Source organism: Megalops cyprinoides, chromosome 2, assembly GCF_013368585.1.
Source record: "Megalops cyprinoides isolate fMegCyp1 chromosome 2, fMegCyp1.pri, whole genome shotgun sequence".
NCBI lineage: Eukaryota > Metazoa > Chordata > Actinopteri > Elopiformes > Megalopidae > Megalops > Megalops cyprinoides.
The window spans coordinates 9,509,593-9,527,503 of record NC_050584.1 but is presented as its reverse complement, the minus strand read 5'-3'; the positions used below and the strand labels follow the sequence as shown (position 1 = coordinate 9,527,503).

The 17,911-nt window shown below is 38.9% G+C and overlaps 1 protein-coding gene across 2 annotated transcripts in view; it reads right to left on the bottom strand.

The window, feature by feature from the left end:
- Positions 1 to 17,911, bottom strand: part of scn5lab (sodium channel, voltage gated, type V-like, alpha b) — a 112,044-nt gene that overhangs the window by 57,256 nt on the left and 36,877 nt on the right. For both annotated transcript variants that reach the window (XM_036522610.1, XM_036522609.1), the window contains exons 9-13: positions 17,492 to 17,689; positions 16,745 to 16,924; positions 15,704 to 16,054; positions 8,141 to 8,270; positions 4,617 to 4,855 (exon numbers count right to left, since the gene is read on the bottom strand). In XM_036522610.1, coding sequence (XP_036378503.1) covers positions 4,617 to 4,855; positions 8,141 to 8,270; positions 15,704 to 16,054; positions 16,745 to 16,924; positions 17,492 to 17,689 — 1,098 coding nt within the window. The remainder of the gene's footprint in view (positions 1 to 4,616; positions 4,856 to 8,140; positions 8,271 to 15,703; positions 16,055 to 16,744; positions 16,925 to 17,491; positions 17,690 to 17,911) is intronic.

Sequence of the window (17,911 nt, the reverse complement as noted above, 5' to 3'; positions counted from 1 at the left end):
TGATTTTCAGTACATAGCATCCAGATCCAACTGCAATGTTAAAATCATATTGTGTCTGGTACTGCTCATCAGTACATCCTGTACTGCATTACTTCCCAAACTGCTTTGGGACATTATTATTGCAGATGAAGAGGAAGTGGGAAAAGCAGTACCTGAGTTAAGATGAGAAAAAGTTTCAGGAGAGCATTTCGTAATATTACAAAAAAAAAAAAAAAAAATGTACAGCACAAAATGTATTTTGCCAAGTCAACATGTTAATCATATTCAGTTACAATGTTAGTTGCTGTTATAGTACATCACAAACATGTTGTGAAATGAGGCTGTAGAGCTTATTGTTGTGGAATCCACAGCACTGTACATAGATAACTATTCTCAGTTCCAAAACCCTGCTTACTGCACACGTATAGGTCATCATTTTTTTTCCTTTCTTACATGCAGCTGTGGTAATGTACCCATCGCTTTCATGTCGCAGCGATAATTTTGTTCCCTCCCTTGTACTCCTGCACTTAGGCAGGAGCCGCCGCTCTGTTATTTAATGAGTCCGGGAAGCGAGGCCAACGTGCTGCTCTGTGCCTCGGCAGGAAAAAAAGCTGAGGCCGCTGACAGGCGTGCAGTTTTCACAAGATGCAGCCGCAGCACTCCTGCTCTGCTTGCTGTTCCTCAAAGACGCGTTCCCCAAACTGACACGGGATACGTGACACACGAGCAGGAGGCGAGGGGCAGCGGGGGGCGGGGGGGGGGCAGGGCGGTGTGGGAGGCGAAGGCCACACCGCCCTGCCTAAGACATTATGTTTCTGAGACGCCGCAGACCAGAGGCACCTAAATGGGTTAATCTGGCGTCTGTTTTGAGCCCAGTACCTTGAAGGCAGGTTTGTATGCTTCACGTCGCAAATTTCATAATTGGATCCTGGTAGACGAGAGCGGAAGAAAGGCGAATGCATTCTTTGTGGTGAATGTGCCAAGACGCACCTTAAATTAGGAACTCAAAGATCCTCAGACATGCACTTACTGACGAACAAAACAAAAAACGGCAAAGGTCACTAAATGTGGCTTACGCCACGGCCCTTTTCAATTCCGCCCCCAGCAGTTTTCTCATGCAAAATTTTCTTCCATTGATTTATTTTAGGGCAAATACAATGGTTCCTTCTAGACAGTAATTTCTTATATAACTATTTATTTAATCAAACTTTTTTTCTGTCTGTATGAATTTCGGCTACAGTAAAAGCCATGAAGTCAGATTTTGAAACATGTAGGCACTGTTGCTGTTTCTTTTGTTTCTTTCTTAAATTACTGCACCTGCAATACATGACTGCAGATTTCTTCACATGAGATCAGCTGCTGCTGTGGCACTGGCCAACTCAACTGTTGACATTCACTTTGCAATAAACAGCAAGGCTATGTGTCGTGTGTGCAAACACTGATATGATGTGTTCTCTGTCAGCATGGACCTCTGTATCCATCTGAGTGTCTGAAATTGCATGCTGTTTTGTTATGAACCTTGCAAAGACCTTTTTGATATGTCTGGGCCAATGGCTCTGAAAATTTTAAGCTACAAAACAGCATTTCACCGGATAAGAGGCATTTGCTAAGCAGAATGTCTCAAAAGATTATCTTTAAGAGGTCTATTCAGTTCCTACAGTACATACAACCATGTTCAATGTAATCTTCTATGGATTATAGCATGTTTAGCTTTACTACTTCTATGTAAAATCAGTAATAAAGTTGTAACATCATTTTGTAAAAAAAACAAAACAAAAAAAAACACAAACACTTGCTATTAATCAAAAACATAAACCTTGCAGGCTCCACACATTATCTGGAGAATAAAATGAGGAAGTTGCACTGATCAAGTGGCATTTTAAGTAGGGGAGGGTGTGAATATTATACAGATCTCTGATTTAAATGGTTAACAATGCAAGCATTGCAAGTGCATTTTGACCAGGGCCATAGTTTTCCAAAAATCTATTTTATAAACTGCTATATCCGTGGGTCTGGCAATGGACGTTCATGCAGGTTTCATCATCTGAAATAATCCACCCTGTAATAACTTGGGGAGATTGGGGGTGGGTGGTGTCGAGAGATGAGATAAAATGACTACAGAGTAACACCCTGCATGGCTGATTGAGGGAAAAGAAGAAAAATAGCCACATTTAAATAAGCTTTAAATTCTGATATGTCCCCAGAGATGTTGTAGAGTAGTCCTGAAATACTGCATCTACACATGCCATATGATATAATGATAATCCCTCTTATGTGTGTGGTATAAATGTAAACAATATCCTCAATTCAATAAATACAGTAAAAAGAATGGGTTACTCCATGTGAAATCAAATATGTAAAAATCTTTTCAGATATTCTATCAAAAAAGAATGGCTTCATTGATCCAACACAGCAAATCAGCATTGTTGATGTGACCCTATCAATGTTCATTTAACTCTATGTCTATATCACACTTTTATTGTTAATTGGGCAAAAGATTTGTTTCAAGGGAAGACCCATGGCAGGTGGGGCCACTGAGAGCCACAAATCTTTGTACAACCAAAAAATGATGGTTACAAAAAAGATTTTAAAAAAAGCAACTTAAAGATCTCTCAGAATATTATATAACTGTGTGCGTGTTAAAATAAATCTGAACTGTCTGCAGCATAATCACTTGCCATTTGCAATCAGTGAGTGTCCAACATATGAACTGACACAGAAGAAAGCCCACATATTGAGCTTGAATGACACTGTGGTTTCAAAGGGTTTGATCTCTCTCAACGTGTTTGCTTTGTCGAACGTCACGAAACTCACACAATGGACACACCAGGGATCTGATTCAAAATCCCCTCTTGACAGTTTTTGGATCACCCTTGCACAAAGCACCGTCGGAAGACAAGCCAGTGACAGTTCAGTTTCATGTGGCCCTCGCAGCTGACCCTGGGCCCACCTACACGTCACCCTCCCAGCAGTGCCCGTATCGTGCAGGGGCTGCTACAGGCTGTGCCATCGACAGAGGGCACGAGAGGCCAAGGCGTGACACACGCGAGCGGCCGGGATGCCTGCCGTCGCCAGGGCCACAGAGCGGAGTTTCGGATGCTGAGCACCAGCGTGCTGAGGCTCATGCGAACAGAAGGCCCGCTGGGGTGAGACGCTGAGGAGAAATGCCCTGTGACAGGCTCTCTTTGGGTGCCTTGCACACATGGCTGAGGGTCTACAGCAAGGTTCTTGCCAACCATCAACATGCTCCCTGGGATGCCACTTGGGCAGCACACACACACACACACACACACACACACACACACGCATGCGCACACACACACACACGCACACACACACACGTACACACACTCGCACACTCATACATATACATACACAAAGGCACATAAACATGCTCACACAGACAAACACACACAGAAACAGAAGCATACACATACATTCACACAAGCAAGCGCACACAGTTTCATCTTTGCCACTATCAGGGGCATTTTTTCCACTTTAGGCCACCCTTTTATTCAAAACAAGCAGAGAAGCAGAATGCATGAATCACCACTAACACAATATCTATGCCATAACGTAAAGTCAGCTTGTAAGTAAATACAACCACCATTGTGGAATATGAAAAAAAATTGTTGCAGCAATTATAACTTTCTCATTGATTGTGACAATTATTATAATTATTGTAATCATTTCATTATGCAGAAATGGCACAAATTGTCACGAGAGATGTAAAATAGTGGGCCATTTTGTGAGTGCTGTTCCTCTCAGTTCCTGCAGCTCACTGAGCCATTTGAGCTTGCACTGTGTGTGCCCATGGCCAAAACTGCCATTCTGTCCCAACTGCAGCCACAGAGATTGATAGTTAAGGACATAACTATCTCACAAACATTGACACGATTGCTGTGGGATGCAGCATATGTTCTCAGCGGATCTGCTGCACAAAAATAGCAACTTGTCACACAGTAAGCAGTAAAAACACATTTTGCAAAAAGCTGTTTCTTTGTCTTGAGCTCAGGATACTGTAAACCAGCCTACATATTGTAAATACAAAACCAACCAAGAGCAATCACATTCAAAGATTCTAGAAAATATAATCTATGGATCTAAAAATGCCTTTGCTCAAGTCTTAATACCCCAACTATGACACCTTACATAATCTAATACAAATGTTTATCTTTTTGGATGGCTCTCCACAATGCCTTCATCTAGTGATCCCCCGTCTATCAAGGATATAATAAGACTATCAGACAGTTAGTTTCCCCTCAGATAAGCTCAGAAAATTACTTTTTTTCTAGCAAATGAATATCTACAAAAAAGCAGAGACAGGCAAGGGAGTTTCTGGACTGAAATGGAATTATCTCTTTGAGTGACAGATGTATTTATTCATTTATCTGTATTTTTTTTTAATTTGAAGGTCCCTCTTATCCAGAGTGACTTATAAGGCCAGCTATTGTGGGAAGGAACATTAAGCATACATTATAGCAGCGATAAAACATACGTACAGAATGACAGATAAACGACGATGGTAGGAGGTAATTTGTACTTTTGGTCTCAACGTCCTGACTGCATCAACCATTAGTGTGCACAATTTTTATAATTCGGTCCTCTTGTCTGTACCAGCAGCATGCTTCACTTACCAGGTTGCCCACGGACAGCATCCTGTTGAACTCATCGGTCATGGGGTAGTGCTCCAGGGCCATGAAGAGGGTGTTGAGTACGATGCACACTGTGATGGCCAGGTCGAGGAAAGGGTCCATCACCATGAGCTTCACCCACTCCTTCACCTTCAGCCACAATGGGCAGCAGTCCCAGATGAGGTACTTCTGAGCAAATTCATACCAGCAAGGGTGGCATTTCTGCTGGGACTCCTCCAGTTCTGTGGACAGATTTCTTAACTTAACATTACATTCGCATGGCTTTTGCCGGTACATCAGACATCATGACAAAATGAATGGTTTTCAGGTTTCTTATGTACACAGACCCGTTTGAAAACAAACAGCTTGTCCCCAGTTCCCACACTCCTAATCTTCTGTGAATATTGGTGATGAAGTGATGAGATCTTGCACCTTAACTCTCGTGGGTCGATATTGGGGGCTCCAAATGGATAAAGTGGCATGAATATAAGTCAATAATGTAGTAACATTTCTGTAGAATAAGAGAACAGTGCTAAAAATCTCAGATGTATTCACAGTTCCTTCCACTGCATGTGCATTGCCTGCTTTAAGCAGAGCAAGTGCATAGTATACCTCACCTCCACTTTGTTGCTCATTAAAAATATCAAACTACCTGCAATAACAACCACTACTTAATGTAGGTACAAATTTACATCTTCCCTACCAGTTATTACTCCAGATTACCTACTTGGTGGACACTTATATTGGAGGTAGGATGTAACAATGACAGTGGCAAAAATGTCCATAATACAATTATGAAATACAAACCACAGGCTGGTCTGAGCAGTAAAGCAGAAATTTGTTTATTGTTTATGGGGTCCAGAAACTGTGATTCACCCTGGAGGAAAGTCATATTTTAGAGCAAACTAAGGAGAGGGTTGAGGGATGTAACTATACCAAAAACCCAAGTACCAAGACAGAGAATCACTCACTGGAAGGCTGACTGCTTGGTATGATTCTGCTGGTGTGTGTGTGTGTGTGTGTGTGCGTGCATCCACACATGTGCGCGTGCGTGCGTGTGTGTGTTTTTGTATTTCATATCCTTTTTTGCACTGTGTGCACAGGGGCCCTGTCTGGTGTTATTGATTTAGGGGAAAGTACTCACAACTACACCTCCTGTTGTTTCCCGGAAGAATTGATCTATTGAAACTCTAGACAGCTGTAATGGGCAAGTGCTTTACAGTCCCAAACATAAATGAAATTTATGAAAAGGACAACAATTCAGCTACAATGCTGAGCAAATATTAAAGCTATATTATGTTACCCGGCGAATAAACAATTAGCTTATCAGCCTTTAGAATTGACGGTAGGCCTCTGGGCATGAATTCCCCTGTCTTTTTAATTACAACTCTGAACAAAAGCACAAAGGGGAAGAACAGGACGGCGGCTTACTGTGACTGCAGTCGCCTAACATTGCTCTTCTCCTCATGTTATACTGCTTGTCGCAGATCTGAAATCTAGGGCACATTTCTATTGTGATTGCTGTAATCTTGTCACCTTCACTGAACTCAGCATAATTTTATTTCTGTAGTGTAATGTATTGAGTGTTTATACAGATTGATTTATTCTTTCTTGGCTTAGTGGTCATCCTCTGCCCCCCTCCCCTTGGTAATGGACTCTTGACACAATCTATGTGTTAAAAATTGTGCAATTAGAATTCTGTTCTCTAGTTAATACAGAAATATTCAAGTTAGTCAGACTATTTGTTTTTTATTTGGGAATTTGCAGATTTTATGGCCCTCGTGGTGAAACTCATTCTGTTCGTATCTGGCATTATCTCCTTTGGCATATGATCACTTTATTTTGTTTTTCCTCATTTGTACATGTATATTGCAAAATGTGTCTTTTCGAGATTATCAAAAGTAAAGATTTGTGCATAAATGAGAAAACAATAACAAATTGTAAATTCACTGATGAATGAGGGTGACCTTTTTCAACATTAGTACCAGTGGTAATGAAACATTCTGAGTTCTTTCCACTGGAACAGTCAGGATATTCTGTTGTCAGTGTCAAAATCCTCCTCACAAAACCATGATTAACATATTTTAGCAATTGCATTAACTGGATAGGTTGATATTCTGAAAAAAGTAGTCAGTCTTTGAAGGATTAGTCATTACGAATTCCCTTCTAACTGAAACAGTGCCACAAAATGCAATACAGTCAATGGTCCTTTCACTCATGGTGGAAGAAGCTGTATGACTGGAGAAGAAGAGGAAGAACCTCTTGTGTGTGTTTTTCATCACCAAAAAAATTGAGACTACCAATAAAGCACTTCCCATGGCTGACCTTGGTACAATCCATCACATGATGTGACATTAATGCTTTTAAGTTGTATACTCTCCCTGATAAATGAAGCCAACTAATTTAGTACTTACTTACAGTATACCATTTTGGAGCTTGGCACACAGATATGACCTCTACTGGATAAACATCTGAAAGGTTAGGTGCTCAGCCAGTTAACATGCAACTTGACAGAATGTTCTAGAAACATCATAAGCAACTTAAAACAATAGCTGCGGAGAAATTTTTCATGTCAAGTGAGCGTCCTGCCTTGAGGATCACTGTAAATTTTGAAAACGGTAAGGCTTTCTGGTCTCTGAAGAGTTCCAGCCCAACGGTTTCATGTTTAATCGAGTTCATCAAAGATTACACCTCGCATTAAAAACAACAAAAAGATACCTCTAGGGAGGTACATCTAAGGGACCAGATGGGCACAATCCTACTGGGTGTTTTTGGGACAGTCGCACAGGGACCAAGGGAGGTGTGCTAGTTTCTCAGCCAGTTAGTTCAAGGGACAGGACACATTGCAGTCAAAGGAGTCTATACTGTCTATCTCAGCTGTCTTTATACACACATGGCATAAGCAATCCCGTGTAATTGTCTTAATGTAATTTAAAGATGCCGGAATATCAGAATAGTGTTCCACCCAAAAGACACATATATGTACACCAAATTGCATCATACAATAGAAACGATCATTTCAAATCAGACCTGAACACAACTTCCTTCCAGTTTGATCCAGCTCAGTAAGTGCAATCACAATTTGTAACCCATGGTCTGACTCATGCAAGGCCCACACTGGCATAATCACTAGTTTTGCATCTACAGAAACACATCAGAGCTTTTGCTCCTGCTTATTTTCACTGACTTCCCTTTACAGTCATGGAATCAGCTTCATAGCAAGTTACTCCTACATATTTGTTACCCAACTGGCAAAGCACTGATAGGATTGCGTAGTCTGTAAAGTTACTGATTCAAATTGGCTATTCCTGTATCTTTTCAAGGTGAAACTGTATAATTATTTGATTGTAATTCAAAAAAGTATCGTCAACAGTAACAAACAGTAAGCACACATCAGCTATATGGTGCTCTTTACTGGTAAGCATGTTTAATTCTTGTGTGCGTGACATGCTTGGGGGGAGAGAAAAGGAAAGAATATTTGAAATAAATAGTAAGAAAGTGGCATTCAGAGATGCCACAGTCCTTACCCTCCATGGCATCAGTGAGGTAACTGGCAGCGCTCAGCGCTCTTTCCCTTCTAGAAGGTTCCTCAGGGATGTCATGTGACAGCCTGCGAGGGATCAGCATGGTGCTCATTTCATTTGTACAGTTGGTCACCTGCAGAGATCAGACAGGAAACATTAATCATTAACACTACGATCACTAATTTACTATAGTTGTAATCAGATGACTTGATGTTTTATATTTGACAGAATGAGCTTACGGTCTGAACAGCAATAGATGGCATGATAACCATTATAAACATTTCACTACATTTTGTATTATTGCTTCAGTGCTACATTCTTATCTTATGAGTAATGAATTTGTCCACATATTACTTATTACAATGAATTTGGAGGCTCCTGAAATTAGTGAAAAATACTGTGCAAGAATGAAATGAAAGAGATAATTGTTTAGTTTTTTCAGTCACAAAGTGTAATGAAAATTAAGCTGAAGATTGCCCGAGTGTGATTTAACAATTCATTTCATGCATAGCTAGATATGAGAACGATCTGTCTCCAAGCATAGATTTTGTTACGCATTGCACAGTCATGAACAAGTATTTTCACCTAAAATTATTGGCAAACCCCCCACTGTGATAATAATTAATAATTCAAAACATAATGATACTGTACAAAAAAGAAAAAAAAGTTCAGAGCAAGAACAAAAAAAAATATATTGTTTTGAAAGTCAATGTAGACTGGGGGTGGGGGCATAGAAAGTTTTCAGTTATGTAACAGCTTAAATTCAATGTCAAGCCTTTTTACTTAAAGTAAGTTAATACATAGTATAATGAGACAGGTTTAATAATAAGACAGGTTTATGGTTTATATCACCTTATCCTACCACCTTATTGCACCATCATTCTGAATGACATTCTGAATGAAAACTGATCAAGACATTTTTATATTCACCTGCATATTCACCTGCAACAAAATATAAATCTGCTAGCGTAACCTACTTTAAATAATGATTTAATCACTTTTAAAAATGTAAACTTTTGGTGAGACTGAAGATCTGTAAAGATCAGTAAAGTAACAGTTTTCACTTACATACAACTTTTACTTTAGATCATTTGGACCAGTCTTGTTGCCCTTTTCTTTTACTTCTTCAAAGGCCTCTATTTACTGACAGTATGGTACTCAAAACTGGACACAGTATTCTAAATGTGATCTGACAATGTGCTGAAGTCACTGTAGGACATCTTTTGACTTACACTCAGTATCCTATTTGCCTTTTATAGTGCTGACAAATTTCATATCCCCCTACATCTCCATTCATGCCATTTCACCACAGACTACCGTAACCCAAAAGGCAGCAGAGCAAAAAATCACACTAAAAATGCTAGCCACATTACATTTACAAATACAGTTTTTTTAGATAACACCACTTCATTTATTGTATGTAACTCCCCACAAACACCTTTAATATCAACATCAAACATTTCTTCTCCTGGGAGCAAGACTTCAATATGCTTCTGTCTTGTACAGCATTACATCCTCTGACTGTTGTATTTTTCTAATTTATTTCATAAGTCATGTCTAATAATCATACTGATGCCATTTTGGGGGTAATCACTGAGAATATATGAACCGCCATTACAGGACAAAAACAGTAATGTTATATATTTTTTCCTCAAACTATTGCACCACTAAATGTAGACAACAGTCTCAGTGAATTAAGTCCATTTAAGTGTTTAATTAAATTGAATTAAATTTAAATTAAATTTAATAAGTGTTTAATCTGGGCCAATCAGTCAATTTATTGATAGAATAAGAAAATAATAATAATATACTGTCTTGACTGTAACATGCATTACATTCAAAGCAATTTATTATGGAATACAAATTGAGAAAAGCAATTGATAAGTGCCTTTACTTTTTATATATTATTAATAACGGCTTAAAACTTATAAATCTAAGATGATTGTGACTTGATATCAAATCCAGATCAGCAGATATATGACATCTCAGTAAGCCCTTATTTATTAATCACAGCCGGAACTAAAATTGAGCGTACATACTGGACTGGTAAACACATACAGTAATTATAGGATGACTATTATTACATTAACATTGTGATTGCAATTATTACAACCCAGTGCAATATCTCATTCTATTCCTGGTAAAATTGTTTTACTAATTACATTTATACGCTTGTAGTTGTGAAACACGCCACTATCTGCAGCTGTTGCACGTCAGTGCAATGTTGACACTACCCTAGAGGAAGCAGAGTATAGTGATGTAATAATGCAATAACAGCCCGGCTTAAGAGAACACGATCACATTATTGAGCTCTCAATAAGAACAAACAGCACTAATGCTGATGGTTGACAAGCCTTTCATAGGTTGAGCATTCTCGCTGCCTTTCACATGCTTCAATTATCCTTGACCATGTGCAAATATTACAAAGAAATGAACAAAAAAAAATCCAACAATCAAGCAGTTAAACAGACCACATAAACATCAAAACTGAAGACACAAATTAAAGACCAAGTAAAAAGATTCAGCCGCTCATTGGGAACAGTTAATCTAAGGTTTCAGAGCTGGATAGCAATATGCGCTAAGTACATTTTGAATGAAACAGCAGTTGTTGACTCCTTATCAGTCTTGCATTTTAAAGTCACAAGTCAAGCCGATTAATTTTGTAAGTGACAACAGGGCTTTTAGTCCTGCTGCAGACAGCACCTTCCCACTAGCACTGTACAGAATGAACTGCACCCCAACACTGACAGTCACTCCAGGCACATTACATTTCTCACATTGATTGTGACGTGGGAGAAGGGTGGGAGTTTTTATTTAAGTTTGTTCAATCACAGTGGAATGACAGAGGAGGGAGGGGTGGAGTGAGAGTGGGAGGGAAGGGGGTCAGGGCTGTTGGGGTGGTAAATCTCACATGGACATGTTCTGTCTCCAATTTAGGTTTATTCTTTTTCTTTTCCACTCTCTCTTCACTACTGTAAGTTTTCTTAGTGAGTTATGGGGGTACATGTACCAAAGTTTCTTTTGTTGCTGTACCTGATGTAAATACAGACATGGTTGTTTAGTGATGCACCGAGCTAAGAATATACCTTAGCTATACAAGCACCTGTAAGGCCTATTTGACAGCATTGCATAACAATGCCCAGCTACTTATTTTAAATTCCCTATGTCTTTGGATGGATTGTCAAAATTGGCATTGTTCCCCTTATTTTGTCATCCCTTCTGGGGATTTTATAAATTGCTTTTTAATAAGGTAATAGGAAATATCAATTTGGATGACTACATACACAGCAGTAGCCCCAGGGTGCCTTCAATGGAACAAAAAGGTAAAGAGATCATTTCAACAGGTTTTTTTTTTTTTTTTTTTACCACCACAAGTATCCATATATACTGTATATATTTAATGCATGTGCTAAAATAAACATTATCAATTTGAAAAACAGGAAGAGAAAGGATAGCAGTATCTCAAATACAACTGTGTGACCACTTTGGAGTTTATGACTTCGATAGGTTTTTTTTCCCAGTTTTGCAGCACATGCTCAAAAAAAAAATAAAAGCCAGTTTGTGTTTTCGAAAGCAGTATCAAACAAAGTTATACATATTTACGGTATATAGTTTATGTACAGTATACATTTTTATCTGCAGCTTGTTTTCAAACTGTGTCATCTTTTTGTCCCAGTGGTACTGTCACAGCAGCGCTGGCCAGCCCTGCATGTCGACAATTGACTGGGGAAGAAGGGTAATGGAACAGTATGGCTGACGTCATGAGCCAATAATAATGGGTGCAGCAACACAAGCTCGTGGTGTGAGCTAACCACTGTCCTCACGGTCCCTGTTCATTGCACTCTATCAAAGACAACACTGAATGGAAGATTTTAAGTATGCCTTTTCAGCTCAAGTCTGTAGGGCCACAATGAGACAAGCACAGTCCTGAATTTATATCTAGCAGATTATAACAGATTTGGAGGGAAAAAAAAACATTTCATACCGTTTTAGGAGTTTCTCTAATTTATTTCTAGTGACAAAATTCCCAAAATACTTCACAAAACAATACAATATTTAACAATATGATAATAAATGCAACTAAAATAATGCAATGGGCCAACACAAACAGACCCTGAACTGATGTGTCACTGGTGCCTGTCTGTGACTATGAAAATGGTCCAAAATTTCTCCACTAGCCAAAACATTGTGTGGGTGTGAGTGGCAGCAAAGTGGCTTTCTGTCACAACCCTGATTACCTGAGATCAGAATGACATTAGATAATTGCAAGGTTTTTAAAGAGGACAAATATGGAATAATTGACTGATAATCCTTGTAATTTGTGTAAATGGGACAGATAACCCTGATGCCGTGCGGCATTAAAATGTATGTCCCAATTAAATCAATCAGATATGATCAAATAGAGGGAAAAGACTTATGACAGTGTTTGATGGCTGTGAATGGAAACGCATACGTGCATCAAGGGATATAGCATCCAAAGTCAAGGGAAAATAAAGTAGGTCTAGGTACAGGCTTATTCCTGCTGGCAGTTATTATTAATAATTATGGGAAGGTTTTCCCTGAATGACAATTGTGTTTACAATTTTCAAAATTGCACTTAATTGAGAAATGTTTCCAAGTGCATTCAGATTAATCAGGTGGAATTTTATTCATCAAATGGTGAACATCATCCATGAAAGATCCTTTAAAGGACTTTGTGTGTATCATATTGCTGAACTTTAAACATGACATGAATGTTTTTGTACAGCATTCATGATAAATCTGATAAGTAACAAATAATACTGTTAAAATCATTTTCAAAGGTTCTAAAAAAGGCTGTCTAGATGCACCTAGGCATTTATATATGAGCATTTTGACTTTCTGCTTGGGGTGTGTTCAAATCATCATAAAAAACTATTTTTTTCTAAGTATTTTAGAGACATTTATTTGAGATACTGGCCATGCCAGGAATTGAAATTCAGTTTCAACGATATATAAACAATGTTTAAATTTTGGGTTCCTTTCTAAAGCAAATTCAAGAGACACATTACCTAAATGGAACAAACTCTGTTTTCAGTGGCTGAAGACACAGGAAAGAATGCTTGTTTTAAACAGCGTGCTGGTGTCCCTCTCATTTGAATAATGGCACTGTTCAATCTGCACTGCAGCTGAGGAACTCAAAGGGGAGGAAATTCTATTAGCATCTGGAAAGCATTGGTTGTGACAGGGCAGACAAGGCTCTGGGTTCTGCAGAGAGAACGACTCAGCTGCACATATGAATCACAGGGGCATAAACTTTTACAGAGGCAGAAACAAAGAGTTAAAAGCATCTTTTCAAAATATAATTGTAATACCCATAAACTGAAATGAAATTTCCATTTGAACAAATTTCAACTGCTCACTCATTACCAGTTGTAGGATCTGAAACCATATCATGTGATGCAATGTTAATGCTTTCCTCTCATAATTAACATCTGGAGATTACACAGCATATGTTTTTCAACCACAAGACAGAAAGATGTTTCTCTCTCTCTCTCTTTCTCTCGCTCTCTCTTTCTCTCTCTCTCTCTTTCTCTCCCTCTCTCTGTCTTTTGCTCTCTCTCTCTCTTTCTCTCTGAACCTTCTCTGAGAATGATTGTCATATGCTAATTAGGACAGTTGGTCTGTGATGTGCTGACCCCATTGAAAAAGGAGTTAATCCACCGATCACCTCCTATTTAAGCCTTTCACGTAGATGCCAAACAAACAAAGACCTTATGCCAGTGTCCTGAAGACGACCAAAAGAATTTCAAAGGCAGGCTTATGAGCGGTTTTTCTATGAGGCCTTTGTCAAACACATACTTGACACATTCTAGTTTTATTTTGTAGGCATACAGCACCTTATCAGATCAGATGGATTTCAAAATATTGTCAATGAAACTCACCTGTTGAAGTAGCAAGTGGCAACGTCAACTGATGGTTAACGTTTTATCGAAGCATTGTGAAATAGAGTACCACACTGTATTTGTAAGCTTATAGTATAGTACTTCAGTACAATCTCATTCACCAGTAAGCCAGCAATCCTATGTCTCAATTGACAGGAATGTGCAGGTTTGTCCAAGAGAGTCAAGAATAAATACAGAGGGCTACCTTTTTACTTTATTCTTTTTGGGTATTAAAGGTATAATGTACAAGCAATGTGCCAGAATACATAGGATTACACAATAAGATTGTGCCACAATCATCTAAAAGAAAACTAAGGATAAGCAAAACTATAAAGTACAAGACAGAGTCAGAGTCAGACATATCCTATGAAATGAATGGGGATGTTTTAAAATATGGGTCTCGTTGTAGCCTGAATGGGAGGGCACATGCAATGCCATTACTAAAACCAAATGCCCATGAGCTACTGGGGACCTTTCAGCCGAAAGTAATTCAACTAATTCAAAAGCACGTGTACCCTAGTAATTCAAAAAATGTCTTGTTTCCCATTATTTCCATATTGAGAATAATAGAATTAAGTCTTGACAAGAATATTAGGATGCATCCTCTGAATGTATTTGATTGCTTATGTTGCAGCCAAAGCAAAGTTTCAGAGCCACTGTCCTCACAACTGTCATAACACAGGCAAGAGATGAAACGATATTATGAATATGTGCTGTGAACTGTGCAGACACTGAATACAGATACTAAAGCAGTATGCAACTGTTAATGCTGGCCATTGTTTGTAGCATTATAATCAAACAGAATCTGCACTGCTTCCCATACAAAATATATTTGCAATATATTTTAGAGAATATATTTTTTAACTGAAAATACATAAATTTAAATATTTTGCAATATACACTTCGGTTGAACAACACATCTCTCCATATATTGCAATATATTAAATTATATATTAAATAACAACTTACAAGACAAAAGTATGGTGCAAAAATGTGTGTTTTTATATAAATTGAAAGAAAATATTCAGGTGATTCTTGAGAAAATAGGCCCAGTCAGAGACCAAGATGCCTTCCTTTTTTCAGTATGTAAATGGAATCCTCAAGGTACCTTCACTCATTTCACATGACTCATACAAAAAAAAAAAAAAAAACATCATCAGCTATTACCTAAGGTTGCGAGCTGCTAATACTGTTTCAAGAACATTCTGTCAAATTGTGAGTTAACTGGCTGAGCGCCTACCCCTTGTCAACCCATTGCTGTAGGTCTCAAACCAACTACATGTCAAGCTCCACAGTGGCATGAGTGAGACCTAAATGAAGGGATGTGTTAAAAAAGCTAATTGCGTTGATGATTGTTCCTTGCATACTCTGAATTAATATGTGTCAGATTGGCCTATCAATAATCAAGAATTTATCTTTGGAACACATACACATAAAGGGTGCAAATCCAAGCTAGAACTGAACCCATGGCCTTCAAATCTGCTGGTGATAAAATTCTAAAGACCCATGGCCCTGATGTAGGACAGTAATCATAATCTTATCTTGATACCATCAGTGACATAACTGCATACACACTAAGCTCTCTGAAGACATGAAGCTACACCACACATAGACATCTGTTTTTAGACTTCTAGAGAATGATGATGCAATACAGAGCACTCACGCTGTCTTCAGTGACTTTCTCCATGGTGCAGGCTGTTAACGGAAGGGGAGTGAGCCCCAGCGTTGTCACTCCGTTCTGATCTACAGCCACGGTCAGCCTGCCGTTGATGTTCAGGCTGGGGCCGAAGACCTGGGAGCAGTGGCTTGCTGTGCTTTGGGCGCTGGTTCGCCTTTTAGACCAAGGCATGATCAGCGAGCCTTTGCGGCTCTCGCTGTCCCCGTGCATGCTGAACTCGTCGTCTGCGAAATCGGCTTCCGAGTCCTTGTTTCGTGGACGGAAGTTGAAGATGCTGACCTGGCTTCCTCTTCTGGTGTGAGATGAGAGGGTACGGGCAAGAAGGGGGTGTGTCCGCTGAGAGAGAAGAGAGGGACATGAGAGCAGACCCATCCTGAATTTTGAAAGAACTTTCTATATCAGTAAACATATCAGCAAGGCACTTTTTTGGCCGAATTGATGCAATATAAAGTGCTGAATTGAAAGACAGCACTGACTGAACTTCATATCAGAGCTCCAATGATATGATTGAATTCTTGTCCTAATTAAATTCTTGCCCTAGGTTATGTTCTAACCTGTTAAGTTATACATAACTCAATGGGATTAACAATATTCTTACCCATGGATTCAGTCATCATTTCTCCTTAACTAACAGATAAATGCAAGCGTTACTCTTTTTCAGTACAATTTTCTTTTTCTATGAATTTATGTGATTGCTGAACTAGCCAAAATCTGTTTATGAAGAGGAAAAAAACAAGCATTTTTTGTACGTCAGAGCTAAAGACAAATGGTGGTTGCATCCAGGACTTAATGCATGTTATGCATTTTCCTCAAGGATATATTCATCAAACATGGGAAAAAGTCACACTCATAAATAAATATAACATTCATTCATCCATAAAGTTTTCACAAGAAAGGCTGTGAATTTCACCTCATGTTCTAAACTGAGTTTACAAGGCAATCCAAATCATTGTGCTCTTATAAATTATAGATCGTACCCATTTGAATACTGGGTGGTCTCCTTTTGGAGCAAGTGAGTTTGTTTACCTTGGGTGCTTCCACAGTTTCTAATTTTGCTGTCTTCTCATCTGCATCATCTTCAGTTTCCTCCGACAAGGTCCTCTCGGGTTTTTTCCTATTCTTCCGCTCCTTGGCATCTTGAAGAGTGAAGGAAGATAACTCTGGCGACAGCACCGAGTCTGTCTCGTGAGTTTTTTGCGCCATTGCCTTAGAGACAGAAGGAGAGAAAACTCACGGATGGTGTCATATGGCATCATTCTCTTCGTCCAAGCAGAGGCAACATTTCAAAAGTACAGTACAAACATGCCCCCACTATACTAGATAAGTCAGGAAATATGTTCTTTTTCAGGGTGAAATCAAGATATCTTGTGAGAAATCCCCTTTTTCTCCTGCTTTGTTCTTTATATAACAGTACTCGAGGCTTTCTTGTTGTCTACACTGTTAGTAATGAAAAGCAATCTACACGTTTTTCCCCAAAATGATTTGATGCAAAAAGTATGTACAGGATATCTCACACATTTTTACATCATACTTTAACACTAAAATATTTGAAGGAAAACATCTGAATAACCCAAAAATAAAAATACAGGTATATGGATTTCATATGTGCTGCTATCAAATTGCCACTTGGGGCACATGCTGCACTATACTGTATTCTGGTCCTTTAAGAACCAGATCATGTAGTGATTGCATCAATGTATGTACAAAGGATATATAACAAGAACTACGTAACAAGAGAGATGCAAACTGGCAATCCTTCCATGTGACACATACTTGCTGCTCTCTTCGCAAATGTTCCATTGCCAGCTGAAATTCCCGTTCTTTTTGCCAAGCCTCGGCGATGGTGGCTTGGTTTTGCTCCTCGTAGGCCATGGCCACGACAGCCAGGATCAAGTTAACCAGGTAGAAGGATCCTAGGAAGATCACCACCACAAAGAAGACCATGTACGTCTTCCCTGCCGACCGGAGAGTCTGACATCAGAAGGGATACACATTGCATTAGAACACAGGCAAGGAAATAGCCTCCTCAATTTTTGCTCGTCTCCCATCTTAATGAGAACATCTCTGCTCAATAAAATTATGGCACTATGGAATAGAACATATAAATATACTAATGGTAATATGTATAAAAGGAAAACATGCAGGTACAGTAAATAAAATACTAGAATGTAATCACAGAGTCATACGATCTCT